Genomic DNA, 20663 nt, shown 5'->3' with positions numbered 1-20663 from the left:
GTGTATATGTGTGTCTGGTTGTGTACGTGTGTGTGTGTGTCTGGTTATGTATATGTGTATGTGTGTGTGTGTGTCTGGGTGTGTGTGTGTGTGTGTGTGTGTGTGTGTGTCAGGTTGTGTATGTATGTATGTATGTGTATGTATGTGTATGTATGTGTATGTGTGTGTTTGTGTGCGTGTGCATGTGTGTGTGTGTGTGTGTGTCTGTCTGTCTGGTTGTGTGCATGTGTTTGTGCATGTCTGGTTGTGTGTGTGTGTGTATGTGTATGTGTGTGTGTGTGTGTGTGTGTGTGTGTGTGTGTGTATGTCTGGTTGTGTATGTATGTGTGTGAGTGTGTGTGTGTGTATGTCTGGTTGTGTATGTATGTATGTGTGTGTGTGTGTGTGTGTATGTCTGGTTGTGTATGTATGTGTGTGTGTGAGTGTGTGTGTGTGTTTGTGTATGTGTGTGAGCATGTGTGTGTGAGCGTGTGTGTGTGTGTGTGTGTGTGTGTGTGTGTGTGTGTGTGTGTGTCTCTGGTTGTGTATGTATGTATGTATGTATGTGTGTGTGAGTGTATGTGTATGTGTGTGTGTGTGTGTGTGTGTGTGTGTGTGTGTGTCTGGTTGTGTATGTATGTGTGTAAGCGTGAGTGTGTGTGTATGTATGTGTGTGAGCGTGTGTGTGTGTGTATGTATGTGTGTGAGCGTGTGTGTGTGTGTATGTATGTGTGTGAGCGTGTGTGTGTGTGCGCTGCTTGGTGTGGTGGTACTGACTCCTCGTGTCTGGCTGTGTGCGCAGCTGCCAGAGGGGTGTTGTGCTGCAGACACTCTCCCCCCAGTCCCACACATGGCCTGCTGCACCCTGGAGAGACTGTACCTGCTGATGGGGAGGGAGCTAGAGGAGCTGAGTGAGGTCCCCCCAGGCAATGTGCTGGGTATGTACCTGCTGAGGACCAGCGAGTTCTCCCCCTCCCCTCCCTTTCTTTCTTTCCCTCTCTTTCTGCTTATTCAGTGACCCTTTGGGCAATGCCTTTGAACATATTTCAACTCCGGAGGCTTGCCAAATAAAGTTTTTTGTGGTGTGCCTAGGTTATTGTCTACGTACATACAGTATGGTATTGTGCTGCAAGCATTATTTAATGATGTTCTTTTGGCTTTGTATTCTGTGATCAAACAGCTACCTGGGACTTCATTGGCAAAGCATACATTTTGCATTGCCTGGGCCCTTTCATTTCAGACACACCTAAGTCAGGTCACTGGTGTAGTTTAGCAAGCAGTCATAGTCGTGGGCCATACAGGAAACTAGAACACAAAACCAGCCGATGAATAACTGATACACTTATCTTTTCTTATTTTAAATTAATTTATTAGCTAATTAATTTAGCTAGCTAGCAAATTGCCAAGACACCACAATTTAAAAAAAGACATTTACATGTGCAAAACAAGGTTTAGTTCATATTTTCTAGTGGTAAGATATTATTGCAGTCAGCCGGAGGATACATAACTCTGCTTTTTTTCCAGTCCAGTCATGATTATAAAGAACTGTATTTGCCACACTCCACCCATTAATGCTGAATGATTTCACCCACTCCTATCTTCATTTCCGAGACGTCACCTTGCTTTGATTAGTACATGCCCTAGGCCCAGACCTTGAAAGTCACATTTTATATAATAATCTATATATGCAGATGAATATTGACTCGATTTGTGTTGGGTCTCTAGCTGAAGAATACACTACTAGTACTTGTCCGTCCAAATGGGATTTAGCCTCAGGAGATTCAGGTTGCGATTTCTGTTCAGTAATCACAACATCACACTGCTCCCTGAATCCCCTTTGTGCGTTTTGTTCAGCGCAGATAGCCAGTTGTGACAACTGGACCCCAAGACTAATCTTAAGATGAGCCATTACCCCTGCTCTATCCACCCCTACCCAGCCCCCAGCTCCCAGCTCCCAGCCCCCAGCTCCCAGCCCCCAGCTCCCAGCCCCCAGCCCCCAGCCCCCAGCCCCCAGCCCCCAGCCCCCAGCCCCCAGCCCCCAGCCCCCAGCCCCTCTTGTGTTGTCAGCGAAGGTGTCACCGAGTGGAAAGCATTCTAGTGGAAACACTAAAAAAATGTCCTAACACGTTCCAGATGGTGCGAGCTGAGAAAGTTGCAGATCTGTGCAGAGAAGCTCCTCACCAGCAATGTGATATTCATTTAGAGAGTGCAATAGAGGATATTTCATGAAGATTAATAGTATATTTTATCTGCTGCCTCAAAAACTATTAAACAGAGTTCTCCAAAACGGATAGCGTTTGCTATTATCTAGCAGTGCTGTGGCTGAGTTGTGTTTTCCTCTGATAGGCGGCCAGAGCTTTCTTTTCACAGTACGGTTCCAGCCCCATTCAAAGCTGTTACAGCAGATTTATTATACGCATCACAGATTACCATACAGAGAAACAGTACATATTCTACAATGCTGCCATTTACTGTGGGAGGGGGAGAGTTACAATGGGCTTTTATCAGAATAAAAATAAAGTAAAAAAAATAAAAGAAAAACAGGCTAGAAACATTGATTGACAATGTAATACATTTCAGAGAATTGAAGAATCTAGCGCAAACGGCAATTAAAATGTACAAAACCAGTTAAACAAACTTCACATAATATGCCTGGGGATCTTCGCTCAATGGGCCCTTCCGACATCTTAACATTGTGGATGGGCTGTGTCCAACATGCATGAGCAATCATGTCTGTTAAGACTCGTCTAATCTTCCATTTACTACAAATGTTCGTTTTTGTCAAGGGAAGACAGCCAGTATGTTTTTGAACCAAACTGATCCAATCACAGACTCATCCAACTGAAACTGGACTGTTGCTAACCGGGCACAATACCAGGAGGATCTGGAGGTTCTTCCCATGTTTCCTTAAATGGAATGGGTGGGTCTAAGTCCAGAATAACCTGTAGTGCTCGCAACTATACTTATGGTCCAAATAATATAGTGACCTCAACCTCGTTCTAAAATGGTTGGATTGTCAGGCCAAAAAAAGATTGAAATAAGTACCTGAGATATTCATTCTTAATTCAAAATATGAAAATACAAGTAGCTTCCCGGATTCTGTTGTCTGTGTGGCTTCTGATGTTGCACCATGAGAGCAGTCTCAGAAAGCTTTGAGATACCTGACTGTTGTGTAATAATTAGATTATTTTGTTTAAGTAGTACTCATTTTTGATTCCTGTGTATTTGCGTATACCTCTCTATTTGCTTTGGTTTTGTGGATCCACTTTCTTCAGCCAAGATGTTTTAAAAGCCTACACTTTAAGTTAAGTGGATAATTTTGCTTTCCTGTTTTAGGCAATAAGTATAGTTCAGGCAGAATTACTGAAAGTGTTGTTGAAGCACTCTGAAGTGAAAATTTCAGGACATGTTTTGCCTGTCTGCGCTCCAGGAATGACCGAGTGACATGATGTGCTTATTTCACGAGATTGTCATGAATAATTGAAGACTAATGCAGTCATGTATTGACGTTGTCTTCATGCCTATAAGAGAAATATGTACTTTGGTTCTCAAGAGTGGCCAGTTGTCAATAACTCAGTATTCCTTTGAGTGGATATTAAGAGTGCTTTATCACATACTTTAGTTAGCATTCTCAGGATCTCTACAGTTTAAGTAGACTGTAAATGTGTTTCTGAACGGGCTGCTGTGGTTGAGATGCTGAGCATTCGGATAATAAGTCCCATCCACATTGATATTTTGCACACAATGCACCTCTGATTCCTATTAGAAATTTAAAATTTAAATGCCGCTGTCGCGCACGGCTGAGGCATCAGACTTTCGTTCCATGCCGTTGCACACAGCAGTGTTTCCTCAAATATACATGGGCGATTGAAATAAACAGGATACAATTGGCCTCCAAAATTGGGAGAAAAATTTCAAAAAATCTGAAACAAATAAGTAAAAAAATAAAAAATAAAAAAAGATTTAAAAACCGTTGCATATATATATATATGTGTGTGTGTGTGTGTGTGTGTATGAAAATATTTGGAAGAATGTAGAAGTCTGAGGAACTTAATCATACCTTCTCCCTTTTTACATGCCACCTTCCGAGACACAAATATATGACTACATCTGGAAATATTATATTGGATGGATGGCAATTTCTGCACCTCTTTTCTTACAATGGATGATGTGAAAGGAATGGAAATCCCATTTCTAAGGAATGGAATTCAGCTGTTCCAATATTAAAATTGGATGGTGGAAAATCGTTGTGGTGTATTATATAAGGACAGAGACGCTTAACAGTTCTTTTGAAATTTTATTTGTGCCATGTGCTAAAGTCAACTGTATCTATTGAAAGCAGCCATTGCTGAAGCCTTGCTAATACGTGGATGTATACATATATACGGTGCCGTTTGTTTTCTTTGAATTATGAGATGGAGAAAACAATATGTGCATTACACCAGATTCAGCTTGATTAGGTTTCCAACTATTAAACACATGGAGTGGATAATCAAAAAATCCTTATTTGATGTGGGCTATGAATTATACAAACGTCATGAGGTTCCAAGCTGGTGCATGACAAAACATAGCTAGACCCCCTCTAAGACTTATATTGGAAGCAGACACGGCCCACGCTAACCTCACCACATCATAGACTCAGAGGCAGCACACTTTTACCATTGCTGGGATCATTTCTGCTTCCTGCCAGCTGGTAGAAGCAATAGCTTCAGGAAATTAGTGCTTCCATGACAATTCCTCTCCCAATGGCATAGTGCTGCCATCTTTTTCCGTTATACTGTTTTTATAAAATACACATACACTCAGGACCGTTGATAAAGATGCACAAAAAGACTGTACGAAACAAATGGGTATTCCAATGTTACAATGTTGTACTTTTATTAAAGATTGGATTGAATCACTAATAAAGTAACATTTTTCCAATTGTTCATTTCACAATTATTAGCAACCTGCGATTAGATCTTAGTGCTGCCTCCCCTGGCAATAATGGCTTTGAATAATGTTGAGAATGGGATCTTAAACTATTCCTCCTCACAGAACCTTTCAAGATCCTTGATATCCTTAGGTTTGCCTCTATGGACTGCCCTCTTCATTTCAGGACATTTATATTGTTTCCACAGAACCATTTATGGGGTCATTTATATGCAAGTATGTTTGACGTGATTGGGCCTCATTCATCAATATTTTTGGAAATCCGTGTGAAAATGTATATGCGATGTGTGTATGTATACACGCGTGTATGTTCATAAATACCTAGTAAGGCACATGCATAAAATTTATGATTAGCATAAATTGACGCCCCTAAAACACCATATATGGATTTTCGGATTTTTAAAAAATATTTAAAAATATTTGAAAAAAGAAAAAAAAGCTACTCTGAAGTGGATATTGAAGTTCTGTCACTGGAAGTACAACAAGCCAAAAACATACACCGATTAGCCATAACATTAAAACCACCTGCTTAAACCAGTTTTTCCACAATTAAAAATGCTTTAAACTGTATGAACTTGTATATAAGCACTTAATAGTGCATGTTTTTGTTATTTAAACATAGGCTACTGCTGTTCATGATCATGTCTATCTTAACAAGTGCGCCAGGACCTATATCATTTTTCATATTAAAATGTTTTTTTTTCTTGTTACATATGAAAAATTCTACAGGTCCTGGAGCATACACGTCCTTGTGAACACCAGTACGTAGCTACCAAGATATTTAAATAACAAAACAGTACACACACAACCCCCCTCCCAATATGCTTACAAGACTTCCATTTTAATTTCAAAATTAAACAAATCAGCCACATGTGATGCCACTTCTATAGCCTACCATGATGTTTGCAGGTGCAACTCGCCGTTAAAGTTTGTGGTTTCGTAGGCGTAGTAGGGTATGCCATGCCTCATACGTGTTTTATGGAATTTATATTCAACTCCACTTAAGCATTAATTAATCAGGATTACTGGAATGAAACATTACCCATTTTAATGTTGAATCCTGTTGCGTTTTTATGTGCTATGAATAATTATAATATCCAATCAGCATATTAAAATAATTTAGCCACTCTATATAAAATAAATATTATATATATATATATAAAATAAATATAGTATATATATATATATATATATATATATATATATATATATATATATATATATATATATATATATATATATATTAATAAAATATGAATTAATGGAATAATAAAACACCGCTGAGACCACGCGTGAAGTTCGGCTCCTACAAAAAGACTGATATGTGAAAACTTTGAGAAATCCCACATTATTTGTGGAAATGCATTTGCGATGGATTTACAGTTAATTTCGTTCAGCTCACGTTTGATAAATGAGGCCTACTTTGTGCAAACCGGAACCAAACTAACAAATTTTGCTAGATTTATCATGTGTGTAAGTTCATAAATACCAGTCAATCATAAACTAAAAGTGGGTGCACTGAACTTATGATGAGCATAAATTATTAGTTTTTTTGTTTGGCTCACCTTCGATAAATGAGGCCCAATGTTTTTAGCTTTGGCTATGTCTCAGCCTTCAGGCAGAGGCAGTGAAGTTTAGCTAAAATGGTTCAATTCATTTTGTCATTGATTGTGATGAGATCGCTGGCAGTAAAACTGCTCCAAGGCATCAATGATCCACCACCATATTTTATGGTCGGTACAGTGCTTTATGCATTTCTCTTTTTATCCCAAACATACCAATGGTCTACATGCCCAAAAATGTTGGCCACTTCTGCCCACAGCACCAAACCCTTGGATTTCTTAGTTGCACTCTGAGGGCCTCCTTTGTGCAACCCTTCCAGAGAACCTGTTTGTATTGAGGTGGCATTTTGTAGTTAATTTTGAAACTTGATGGCCCCAAGATTCAACTCTTGAACTGTGGTCCTTGTGGCCTTCTTTGTATCCCTCATCGTCTTCCTCACTGTGCTCGGAGACAACATGCACTTGTATCCTCCTGGAAAGTTTACCACTCTTTCACATATGTTACACTGAATATATGTTTTGATGAAACTGTTGCCATTTGAATCTCAGAAGAATGGATTCATGTAATATTGAAGGGCTGCTTTGGAAAGCCAAAATGGTGATGTGTGCTGCCATCATAAGTTGCTGTATACCACCAGGGCCATTTCAGTCATTAAAACTGATAATTGGACGTGCATGTTAATTATTCCCATGTCAGGGAGTATTTTACTGCATCAAAATAATCACAGTCAGTTCATTTTTTGTGTTTGCTGTTGAGATTATTTATGACAATAATGCACAAAAGAATGAGACCCATTTTAACGGCAGGCCAGGATAGTTAAGTTTACGTGCTGAGACTCCCAGTAGGGCTGTGCATGTTTATTTATTTGCTAATTAGTGGTCCCAGAAGTATCGGCACAGTCAGTGCATTACGGAGCACTCTGGGAGCCTGTTCTCATGCATCAGCGGCAGACCCAGTCTGTAGTGCGTGGACGTGTACACCGTCCAGCTACTGAGAAATCCTATGGATATATAGGAAATATATCCATAGGATTTCTCAGTAGCTGGACGGTGTACACGCCCACGCACCACAGACTGGGTCTGGGGCTTTTCATTCGGTTTAATTGGTTCTGAAATTGCATTTGTGAATTTTTAAACACTCCACACACATAATGTGAATGTAATATAGAACACAGTACATTCAATAACTTTCCGTTGTAATTCTTTTTTTTTTCTTCTAGCCACAGAAGTTGTGTTATGGCTGAAGCTGACACACAGATACGATAGTAGCATAATTACAGTGTGGAAATGGTAACTTAGACAGTTTCATTGTGTGGCAGTGTGCAGGCTGATGTTGATACTCCAGTTCTGTGTATTCAGCTGGAAGTCATGGTGCCTCCGATCATCTCATTTATTCTGTGGAAAAGTCACTGCTCAGCGAAATGGAGAGGAATTCTTACTTTTGTATTCTGTACCTAGATATTCAATTTGTTCCTCTAAAAATTATTTAAAAAAACAGACAGATTTTTCTGTTTTAGAATCAAATTAACTGGCTAGTTTTAGATGAATTTCTTTATGAATCAAATCTTGTATCTTATACTCTTGGGAATACAAATGTGCAGGCCCTACATTTAGCACGTTACTGTATTATTGGTATATTTGGAGCAAAGTTTACACATCATTATTCTGCATACTGTGACATTTTTCACCTTGGGGACATTGTTAGAGACCGAGTAAACCATTTATTGTGGATATATGCTTGGTAATGACACAGGTGTGCTGCCGGGGTTAAAGTGTGGGAAACACATCGGACTTTCCGCAATGTGAAGCAGCTGCTGTGACCACTCTTTTGAAATCACCCAAGTCATCCTGTAAACAGCGAGCAGAACGCTGATTCAACAGCGAGCGCTTTCCCAAAAAACATTTGTTTCGTGTTACAGCTTTCCATCATGCCATTGAGTAACTCCCATCTTCCGAGACTTGGAGCGCACTCAGATGAACCAAACGTCACTGCTCTTCTGCCCCTTAAACCGCGCTCAGATTAACCAAACAACACTGCCCTTCTCCCCTTTAAACCACAAGGCCAGGCATCCAGGTGGAAGTGGTCCATTACAGAATCATTTGGTAAAATAAACTTTATGGACCCTTATTAAAAATGCCAGATTTATCATTGCCTTTCATGGTTTTGTCTGGGAGGCAGAGAGCTTGGCCATGACTCACCAGCCTGTTACCCAACCATCCTTGACATACTTTCTTTCCTTTTTCACTCCAGCACAAACCGGGCCTTTGCCGTTTGGCAGTCATAAGATACAGTCACTGCTTTCTTCACAGCATATGATCTCTGCATTCCCCTGGAATTTATTGACCGGTGCTAGCTATCTTTTTTTGTTCTTCCTCTCTCTCTCACCCACACTCCCTCTCCCTCCCTCCTGTGTGACCTAGATTTCAAACTCCACTGCTTTCTTGAAATGTAGCCTTTGAGGGCGTGTTGCTCACATTTACAATTCTGTTTCGGAGCCTTCGGGAGTAAGGGGTGTTGGGGGGTGGGGGGAACGTCTGTTTTCTTTGTCTCGAGCCTGGCAGCATGAAAATCAGTTTGGATGTGTCGCTGTTGTCTCAAAACAAACAAGGGCAAGCTCTTCTGGCATGAAGCCTCGTTTCTTGACGGTGTAATGCTAATGGACAGGTGACTGGTTTCATTGAAGACCGGAGATGCGTTTCTTTGCTTCTCCACCTAAGGAGCAGCTCTACACAAAACCAGCCAATCGGTGGCGTCAGAGAGACAAGAACGGGGATGTCTTATCACTGCCGCCCGTTTGGCACTCTGCTCTAGTTCAGTGGGACAAAGAGAGAAGTGCAAATCCAGGTCAGGCAAATGCCAGGAGTGGTCCTGTTTCTGAAAGAGCAGTACGTCAGGAGTCCCACCAACGTCCTCACTTACCTTAGCATGACAGGGGGGGACGAGGCTGCTTTCATTTAACCCGTGGATGGTGATTTCATTAAGGTAAACAACTGGATCAAACCAAGAGAGCCTTCAGGATTTGTAGGAGTAGCCACTGTTTAAAAAAGGTAGTTTAAAGTCTGTACTTTTCTGCAAGGAGAAATAAAAACTACTGGAAAACAATTGTCAAACGATGGTTAAAAGTAATAGAAACAGTGGCTGAAAGGAAAACGGATGGTGTGTGTAGACTTGGAAGCCCGTTGCTTATTTCCACTTCCCAAACGAATGACCCAGCTTTGCGGAGGAGACGCTTCTGTATGAAAATGCCTTGCATGTAAGGGAGGTCATCTGGCCGCAGGCACGTTTGGTCCAGGACGGATACTTTTCTAATGCGCGGAGCGTGTGAGCCTGCCGTCGGAGTGGATACCGCACAGATGCAAATGCCATTAAGCATAGCGTATCGCTGAGCATGGCGATTCCCATCGCTGGGCTGACCTACAGCGCTGTGCTTAACTGAAAACAAACCGACACGGCCAGGACCCACGCACGCACACTATTCCCTGTACCTAATAAAGCCTGATTGTTCTAGAACACCTTTCCTAAATCAAGTCCACCGCTTGCCAAGTCTAAAGAAATATACTCCAAGCTATTTAAAAGGGGGCAGGCAGCTTAACTTATATAACGTCTGTATGATGGGTTTTATGTTTTAAAGTCTTAAAATAACCTAGACAGCTATTCCCTTGGTGGAGGAAATAAACGAGGTTCTGATATTTCTCCTGGACTGGAAAATGCTCTGAGCTCGTTTGCCCAGACTTTATTCCAGCAAGAGAAAAACAGGAAGCTGAACTACTCTCACTGCAGGCAGATGTTTGGGGTCAAGAATGCATGTACTCAAAAAAACAACAGCCATGTTGAGTCGTTTTGTCATGGTTTCTTCTGAAATCATTCAGTTTTCTGTTTAAAACCTACGTCAATTACAGAGTAAACATACTTACTATCTTCTGTTTGTTGAAAGCAGTAAGGACATAAAAGAAGCTGTCTAGATTTCAACGATTGCAAAGCTCTGGTAATGGTGGTTGTGCATTTCTGAATGTTTACTCACAAAGGCCTTGCCACTGGTGTTTTGCCTGGTCAGAAGGTGCTGCAAGCGATTCAGTTAACTTGTTTTCTTCATTTTCTTTAGAATTATATGGATAATTTTGCCTCTGCTGTCACTCCGCCTTTTGACTAATGACCGTAATTTAGTCTGCGCAATTAAAAACATTAGCACAACTTGTTTAGATTATCTGATAGTGACCTGTAAACAGGGCCGCAGATGCCCAAGTTCTTTAGGGGCAATCTACACCAATTCAACTTTTTAAAGAAACGCCATGGACAGAAACATAGTTTGAGGATGACGACACGCCATTTCATTACAGTCTAAATTAGATTGATTGTTGGGGGACAGATGCATTGAATTACTTGGAAATTACTTCTGTGAAAAATCTAGTTTTTGAAATTGTCCATTAATGGTCAGGGTATGGGGAGCGCACATCAGAATTGTGTTGACACATCTGGACTTCTTTCTTTCACATTAATTTGCTCATTAGACAAAAACACAGAATATAAATAATACTGCTCTGTGGTCAGACTTGGTTCATTCTTGAAGAACAGCTGCACCTGTAACCTCTTTGCAGTATAATAGCATGCTAGTGTATAGAATAATTCCAAATAAAGTTTCCATGGATTCTTCACTGCTTCACATGATTTTTTTCTTTGCTGTTGCCAAAAGCTGGCTCATTAATCTTTATTATGAGCATGCTGGGACTATATTTTTTTGCCCTGAAGGAAAATCGGATGTATGGTTTTGTAATACCTGTGGCTTAAAGTGTGATACAAGGGACTTATTAACAGGAAAGACACCCCCCCCCCCACCACCACCACCACCACCCGGCCGCACTCCTGTGATGTCCATGGGACATGGTTATCCTCTTCAGAGCTTGTCCTCACCCTCTTAAGAAATCAGTGGCTGCTCAGCCAGTCACAGTGTTGCAGGCACTTTCGTCAGCGTGGCCAGTGGGGCTAATTGCTGGTTATCTTTTGATTGCTGTGTTAGAGAGAGTAATACAGATTTTGACAGCAGGCAATTAGTTAATTAGAAGCCAAAATGCATTATAAATGCATAAATGCATACATTTCCTAATTGTTTTGGGGGTTTTTTGTTGCAGAAAAGCAGATCTGGTTATGGTATCCAATCATTTTTGTACTGTTATTAATGCTTTCTTGGAGAAGGAATACTCCTTATTGCTCTTCAACCTGGTACCCCCATACTCTTCCCAGGTACACTTCCAAGTGTTTATTTGTGTAATCCCCCTCCCCCCCCGCCCCGGGTGCCTAGGCCCCATAATCCATCTAAAATTAGCCCTTTGTTCAACTCTTGTGAGGAGAAGCTGGGGACTGGCTTAAAAACAGTGAGGGGTGTCTAATAAGCGGCGTTTCCCCCTGGATTTCTTTTAATAGTTTGGCGGTTTTAATAAGCAGCCGGTCCTCGGAGCAGAGCAGCTGCATGCCGTGCTGCCATTTAAAAGGGGGCCTGGATGGGTTTCCAGGATCGATGCCAACTCGCAAGCTGCACCTCCTCCTGTGAAAGCCCCAGACCCCCACAGTACCAGCTTCACAGCTCCACACACATTTGGTGGGGTTGGGTGGGCTGCCACTCGTCATGGTGTGTGTATGGGTGGGGGGCGGGGGGCGTGTTATGGTTGTTAATTTATTTTTCAATATCAGTTTCTTGGGCTGTGTTGGCAGTTCAGCTGTTACAGGTTGGGTTCTGCTTCCCCCTTGTATAACCGATAGCCTCCCGAGTCGATTTCACTGCTTCAGAGCGGTGCACGTTTGTGTTTTGTTAAGCGCCCGCCCCCCCTCCCCCCGCATCCGTCCTCGCGTCCCGCGTCGCTGGGGAGGCAGAGAGGCGGAACAGCCTGTCGCTGGAAGCGGGAGCTCTGCGGCGTCTCCCGCCTGCCTCTTATGTCACCCCGCTTCTGCTGTTCTTTGTTCTTCTCTGCCCGAGCAGGCAGGTCTCCCTCTTTCTCTGTTTCCTGGCACTCCTGTTATATCTGTTTCTGCCTTCCCCTCTTTCACTCCCTATCTTGTTGTTTTCTTTCCTTTCTGCTGCTTGGTGCTTTATTGGCATGACCTGCATGCACGCCGCTACAGCTGTCAACAGATATGAGCGTGTGGACTCTCCCTGTCCGCCACACCCCTCCACTTTTCAGTGTGAAGATGCTGGGGGTGTTTGCAGACCTGAGACCACTTCACTCAGTTCACAGAAACGAACACACCTCAAACTATGAATACCTACATTTTTTATTGTTACTCGAGCTGGTAGCTCGCCGAAAATTTTGAATGGAAAGAACAGGCGAAGGGATGTCCTTGGTGGGAAAATAATAAAAGATAAATCAAAGGCGTTGGTCTGGTATTCTGTGAAGGTAGTACTAGCAGTTACAGTAAAAGCAAGGGAGATGTTTTCTTCCATGCCTCTATGATTTTTTTTTATGTGTGTATTTGATCAAATAAAAATTCCTTTGTCACACCTCTACAGTCTCCATGTCCTCAGAGAATGAGACAGAATATCCCCCTGAAAAACATTGGATTACTTTAGATCATCTTTTTAAATGTATTTTTTATTGTGTGTACTCATACGCCTGCATTTTTAAATCCGTGTCTCTTAAAAACCTGTAACCATTTGATGTATTCAAATAATATACACACTAATAAAGTGAGCACTTTATTAGGTATTTATTAGACTTATTTTCTTGACTTAAGTCTTCTGCTTTTTGTTTTTTGCACCATTCTCTGCAAAGTCTAGAGACAGTGTGAAAATCTCAGGAGAAAAGCAGTTTCTGAGATACTCAAACCATCCTGTCTATCACCAACAATCATTCCACAGTCAAAGTCACTTGGATCACATTTCTACCCCATTCTGACATTTGGTCTGAAAAAGAGCTGAGCCTCTTGGCCACGTCTGCATGCTTTCCGCATTTAGTTGCTGCCACAATGATTAGATATATGGCTGATTTGATGTTTGTTTCAACAAGCTGGTGTACAGGTCTGCCTAAGAAAGTGTTTGTGCATATGTGGAAAGGGCGGGGGGGGGGGGGGGGGGGAGGGGGGGATAATTGGTCACCATTGGTCACCACCCCAGACAATGAGCTGGTTGTGTTTTGCTGTGCTTCTGACTGTACGGTGTGTCATTTCACCTCATCTGTAAATATTATCGTAAAGAGAAACGGGCCCCGCGTTGTGGGGCTTCCTGGAGACGGCAGCATACAGCACGCCTATCACTGCCCCCGAGGCACTGGGATTCCCACAGCATGTGGGATTAGGACTCCATTGACCCATTGTTCACAAATCTTCTCCTCCGTAATCAGACGTGGACCACTGTGAAGTCTGGACCCAGTGTTCCTCGTGTTATATGATTTGTTTGACTGCGCTGGCTCATATGTCGCCACCAAATATTTTACCCACCCCAATGTTGTACGTAAAATGATCCGGTGCAGGATAAAGATATTAGCAAGGCTTTATTGAGACACAGTTTGAGCTCTGGTTGTAAAACCATAACCGTTATAGCTCTTGTTGACATTTATTGCGCACCTCTCCAGTACCTATGTCCTGGATTTAAAACATGTTTGATTGCTCTGCCTTGTTTACTAGGCTCAAGAATGCTCAGAGGAAAAGTTCTACAATTGCTTGCCTTAATGAACCTTGGTGCCTAATTCGCTAAATATTGGACTACAGACATATGAGAGAAGGGAAATTAAATTTGGTCAAGCTGCTATCAGCAATGTGAATTAATACATTTAGGCTGCATTGCGTATGCGTCCATTTTAAATACTTTTGCCTTCAGGCAATTGAAAAAAACAAAACATGAAAGTATTATTTATTCAGTGGTCGTGTGATAACTGGCTCAGGCCATCAACTGTCAACATCAGCCACCTGCCCTTCATGCCAGAGGCACTGAAAACAACCTTTTCTCTTCCCCCAAACAGTGCTCCTGCCTCTTCTCTCCATTTTAACAAAAACACTGGCTGCACTTTTGAGTACTCTCATTCAATCCCTTCAGAAAAGCAATAGACATCCACTGCACTAGCCTTTCTCTTGTCATTCCTTGTCATTCAGTCAATGAGTTGTCTCTGAACAAGATGTACAATTTCCTCATTTTGGTATGGTATCCTCAATTTCCTCAAATGGTGTTTTTATAGTTGTTATATATATATAATTATATACATTTTCTTTGTCGAATATTATCCCAACATATCGCTCAAGGGTAACTTGTTTATGAAACCATGCTTTTGTTATGTCAGTTGTGTTGCCTTTTCTTCAATTCTACACTTGGTAAATGGTTTTCTTGCCATCACCAGTTTTATGGGGCCTTTATGAATTTCAGTTATTTTGTTCTATTGACTGAAACAACATGAAATGCGATTTTAAAGTACATAATCAATTCTCAACTGATCGGTCCTACTTCTCAGTGAAGTCGTTGAGCTTTGTAAAAGCAGAAAAATATTTGTTTGGGGTGGGTGGGTTGAGGAATACAGTGGCTGTTTCTAATGTACACCCTTTGCCTACGAAGCCATGCACATTTTTAGAGCTGTGGCCAACGTGACTGATTTTATTTATTTAAATTTTTTTGCAGTATTCTTATTAATAGAAATTAAATGGGAACTAAAAATGTATAATTTGATGTATTAATAGGTCACTTGACAGGACAGAAGGCCACTTTGCTTTGTGAAATGGCACGCTGCCACTAAGAACCAAAGTGTCCAGGTGGGGTGCCGCCATTTTCTGTCGATTGCAGTTCCTTTTGCTTTCAATGGAGAAAATAGCATGGTGCCTTTGCTTTGTTCGTTTGAAAACCACCCTGATTTCACGTGTGATGAAGGCATCTGAGAAACACTATATTTCATGAGTCAGTGCCTGGGAGTCCAGGGCGCCCACCTTCTGCTTTCTCTTAGCTAGGAGTGGCCTCTGACAGCCGGTGAAATGGAAGAACGCAGATGACTAAGGTGTAACGATATGAGGCCGTCCTTGAGAGCCGCTCTTCCCTCCTCCGTAGCTCGTCGGAGACACCCGACACCGTCATCCCGCTGCCAGCTTTGTGCAGTCAGCAGAAAAGCCGTCCAGACGAGGACGGTATCGCTAGGGCCCCGTCAGAGGCGGAGATAAATGATTTCATATCCCTGCTGCTGGGTGTCTCCACCGCACGCCGCCAGGTTTTGATGGAGGACGGAGGTTTCTCCACTTCCCGCAGCACAATGGAGGCATTGTTGCTGCCCCCGTGCCTTCCCCTTCCCCTGGGCTTCCTTTGGCTGTGGTCTCCACATTGCCTCCACACGCGCACAAAGGGACCGCAGTTAATGTTTTTGTAAACACGACTGGAGCCCGTCTGCCGCTTTTCACTTAACCCATGAATGTTCCTGTGTGCTGTGGCCTTGCGGTGCTCAACAGCTTGTTTCCTGGCCTTCCTGATTCCTCGGAAGATGATGACTTCCACTTCAAATTCCATGTGCTGCTTGGCCACCGGTGAAAGCTGTCTCTTTATACTGTTAACAGATTAAAAGGGACTTTCCGCAATAGGGGACTTTCCATAGTTCAAAAGAAGGACTTAAGATGGAGTGCAATTTCTTGAACATGTTCCAATATTTATTAAACCACTGTCGGAACAGCTGACCAAACCATTGCAGTTCAACCACATTCAATTTTTTTCATAATGTTCCATACGTGTTTTAAAGCCATGTGTTGAAAAGGCAACTGTGGCATCTGGAGGAGCTTGGGCAGTTCTGCTCATGTGACTGGGTGATGATGGTAATAGTAGCATTAGGTACTAAGAAGAAGAAGAAGAAGAAGACGAAGAAGAAGAAGATGAAGAAGAAGAAGAAGAAGAAGAAGAAGTTGCGTATTCAAGTTACTTTATATAGCAATAAAAAAAGAATAAATAAAGGAAAAACATTTTTTTAATAACCTCTTAAAACATTGTAGGCTGATAAGAATTAGGCTGGAGCAATACAGATACTGGAATGGTAATGTGGACAAATGCAGGGGAGTAAAAATAAGATTAAGAAAAACAATCAAGAGCAAGAGGTGGACATTTTAAAAGCAACTGTGGAGGATGCCTGTGCCGTGGAGGTTTCCTCTGCCAGTGAATTTGATATTTTTTAGATTGCCAGTGTGAAAGAAGGTCAGCTATTAATTTCAACCAAGTTATGAGGACAGATAGAGGACCCAGCAAACATGTAGTTAATGGCACTAGCCTAATTCATCAGAGACAATGTGGATGCAGTCGAGAGAAAGACGCCCTAGAAGATGGCATGATTAGAAGGCAGGCTGACCCAGGGGCTCTCTGTAATTACATTTATTTTCATAGATGATATTTTCGTTGTTATGGCCAGCCAGGAAGTGGAAAGAACTTCTGTCAAGATTTCGTTTGGTGTGCAGCAGATGGCAATACATTTCCAGAAGGAAATGTCTTCCTTTCAAACACTGAGCTAGGACTGAATTTATGAGACAGAATGTTTTAAGCATATAGAGTTCACACAATTGAGCTGAAATGCTCTCCATGGCATGGTGCCATTGTTCATGGAGAAGTGCAATGCCAATATAGGCAATATGAAATAAACTATCTGTTGTATGATTTTAGTTTATGGATGAAAATAAAGGGAGAATGTCCTAATTTCGGATGCCGAAGCTTAACCGGTTTTCTGAATTTCGCTGAATTTCTTCATATTAAGTATTCTATGGCTATAATCACTGTTTAAATGGGTAAATAAGAAGAATGAGATGAAAATGCATGACAATATTAAGTAAACGACAGACTGATTAGTGAATAAAGACTTGGGATAAAAATAAGTCCAGGTGCATTGTGGGTATGAGAGATGAAAGACTGTGACACAGCAGGTGAGGAGCTCCGTGTCGAGCTGTCTGTCACTGAACGGCAGGCCGGCCTCGCTGGTCTCACCCAGGCAGCAGCTCTCTCAGAGCTCCCTCTCACTCTGCAGTAATTGATTCCTGGCACACTCGCCACTTGGGGCCCATATTGCACTTCAACACTACTTGACTTTGACAGCTGGCACACAAAACATGCTTCTCTCTTTTTTGTTTTTCTGTTTGTTTGCTCCTTCCAGTAAGCCAAGAGAAGCGTCAGTGCTTATGCACTGTTAATGGATTGTTCATGGCGACTTTTGGATCATTTATTTAACATTTATTTAATGCACATTCTATCATTTGAAATCCTTGCTTCAGATAAAAGTGTGTTTTTTAATGAAGCTTGACGCATAGGCTGTCATCACTTGTCCCTAAGTTTTAAGGTCAAGGAAATATATATTATATATAATATATATTATTACTGTATGTATTTTGCCTTTTGCTCTAAATCCCTATAGTTTTATCCCTAAGTGAATAGGTGACAATATATTTACATGCCTAGTAATATTTTGGAATCAAAGTATTCTAAGTATGCTTTTTTACAGACACTATCATAAAGATTCTTTCCAGTGTAAATACAAAATAAAGTCAAGTAAAAGTTCCAACAACCATGACCTTAACAAACCAATTTCACAGTTATGAGTAACCATTGTAGAATTATTGTAGAATATTCATCTATTAGATGAAATATTGTGTTATGTCAATTTCTTTGTTACACATTCTAATTAGTGTATAGTTTTTCCACAGAATTTTGCACAATTTTACGTAATTAACTTGGACGGCCAATCCAAATATTGTTTCTTTGTGGAAGTACTGCCAGAAACGTATCGGTCTCAGTCTTGATAATAAAAACATTAATAAAAATACCAAAAAAATACAATCTACATTATTATTGTCTCATAAATAATTTAAGAAATATAAACCGTACACAAATAAGATTTAGCAATATTTGTCTTAACTTGCAAGTAATTTGTTAGCCAATAAGAATAATTGTCTCATCCAAAACTGCCATTAAAAAAGACAGTAAACATTAGAAATATTCATAACTTTGTTCTGTGCGATTATTTCACCAATAATGTTGTTCATGATCAGTTTTGCATTTTATTTACGCTACGATGGTTAAACTTAGAGTTGTGGTTGGGAAATATAAGGGCAACCTGGAGCAGTGTCTCATTTTTAAAAATACACGTCATCTCCAGCCAGTCGCTTGGTCACTGCCACTCACCATGGTCTGTTGTTGTTACAATGAAGAACACAACACAACTTTTTAACAAGCATATATTTTTAGAACGCAAGCACACATTACATGCGGTCTCTTCGCTTGACTATGTACAATACTTAAAACCTGTTATTTTAACACCCACGTACGATAATTTTATATTTCTCATCTGGCAATGCTGGTTATGTTTCTCTCCCTCAAAGGAACTGCATTGTGGCAATCGCAGCTTATTGTCTGGTTGCTACGTTATCAATGTTCCACTCAGGCAAGAAACACTCTTTCTGTATTTCAGAAATGTTTGTTATGCAAAATGAAACTGCCAGCAACTAGATCAGGCATTAGCTTAAGGTCAGTTTCATTCCTCTTCAGTAAACGACGTTGACGTAGAAATACTTCTCTCTCAGCTATAAATGTTGCACTAATCGATCGCAAAGATGGTTGAACAAGATTGTATACCGTAATTATTTGCATTAAGCTTACATAATGTGACATTAGGTGACTGACATCGGAAAAATACCAGATCCCACACACCATCCACCACGTTGAATTTGCAATAAAGAAAACTGTCCATGATTGTCCGTTGTTCTTTTACGCCAGGTTAACACGGTCAAAAGTGGTGAAATTTAACCACGAAGAGCATTGTCTGCACTTGTCTTCTTGAATAAGACATTTTACTTCTGAGGCAGAGGCGTAATTTCAGGAGAAACTATGGGGTGACAAAAAAACAACATAATGAATTTATGGTTAAAGAGAAGACAATGTGTGTTAATAACATTGTTTAAGACATCCGTAACATTTTCTTCATGCGTTCTATATTCCCAATTTGACATTAACAAGTAGTAGTAAAGAAAATAGAAATAGAAAATAGTAGGCTCCATCTAAACATTGTATGAAGCAATACTAACAATACTCTCTGAACATATGTTACAGGGTAGTAGGCTAGGTGTGGAAAGCCGCATGGCACCGAACATAGACAACCGGTCACACACTACGTGAGAGTAAACACACAAAACTGACAACTCCGATAAACTGCGAACGCTATAAGACAAAAATACTCAGTCTGACAGTAAGTAAACAAGCAACAGCAACGTCAGCAATGCAAATTTACACTTGCTGAATAAAGCCATATGTCTTTATCACACACAGTGACACACCTCTGAGAGGATACACAAGCTTGACACAGAGAGATATTCAAAGTCCGGATCGCACCAGCGAGTGGGGAATGGAAAGAGTGGGGGAGTGAACTATTAAACAAACAAAAAGTATTCTCCCTTCAACGGGATCGGAGTCAAGATTACAAACTAAAATAATAAAGGTAAACCAAACCAAACTGCAGGAAAATCAGCTCCCCTAAAAGCCAACCTCATCCCACCTGCCCCTTTGGCCCCATTGTTGACTTCCCAGACATGTCAACCTCACTCCGCAGTGCAAGCTTTTTTTCCTCTGCAATGCAAATCAATAAAGCCTGATTTATACTTGATTTCATTTTGCACAACATTTTATACTATGACGACACTTTGACGACAGTTGTCTCATTAGAATAATTATTTATTTTCAGTGGAAATTAGGCATACCTTTAGTATTTTAGGTGGCGACCACCTTTGTTGCGCAGTGTGATTAGACTTTGTTTTCGTTGAGATAGACCTGCGTTTTCTCGAAAAGAAAGATTTAAGCCAAATGCTATTGCCCTCATTGGTAAAAACACTGAAGAAAGCATCAGGATACAAGTTTTGTTCTTGCAGTAGGCTAAATGGAACAAATCTATTTTGGGGCTAATCAAACATACAAAAGCACAGTGTTAATAGGCCTCATAAAGTGATGAACAACTAGGTTAATTTACATTTAACTCTCACGCATTGGCGCATTGGGGAAAAGAAAGAGTAGCCCATGTAAAGCTTTTTGCCTTTTTGACGGAACATTGTATAGAAACCACGTGCTGAAATTGCTTTAATAAAATGGGGATACCATGCCTGAAAATCACGAAAACGGGGGTAATTGGGTTAAGCTACCCTGTTTGTGTATCATCAGCATTAGAAGGCTCAGTTAAGAACATGATAATCATATGTGTGATCTTACGGTTAAGTGGGCTTTT

At 41.0% G+C, this 20663-nt stretch overlaps 1 protein-coding gene across 3 annotated transcripts in view; it reads left to right on the top strand.

Moving 5' to 3' along the window:
• Positions 1-20663, top strand: part of efl1 (elongation factor like GTPase 1) — a 78918-nt gene that overhangs the window by 27123 nt on the left and 31132 nt on the right. For all 3 annotated transcript variants that reach the window (XM_061245089.1, XM_061245091.1, XM_061245090.1), the window contains exon 15: positions 782-917. In XM_061245089.1, coding sequence (XP_061101073.1) covers positions 782-917 — 136 coding nt within the window. The remainder of the gene's footprint in view (positions 1-781; positions 918-20663) is intronic.

This window comes from Conger conger, chromosome 6 (assembly GCF_963514075.1).
Source record: "Conger conger chromosome 6, fConCon1.1, whole genome shotgun sequence".
Classification (NCBI taxonomy): Eukaryota; Metazoa; Chordata; class Actinopteri; order Anguilliformes; family Congridae; genus Conger; species Conger conger.
The sequence above is the reverse complement of the archived record's forward strand: the minus strand, read 5'-3'. Positions and strand labels throughout refer to the sequence as shown.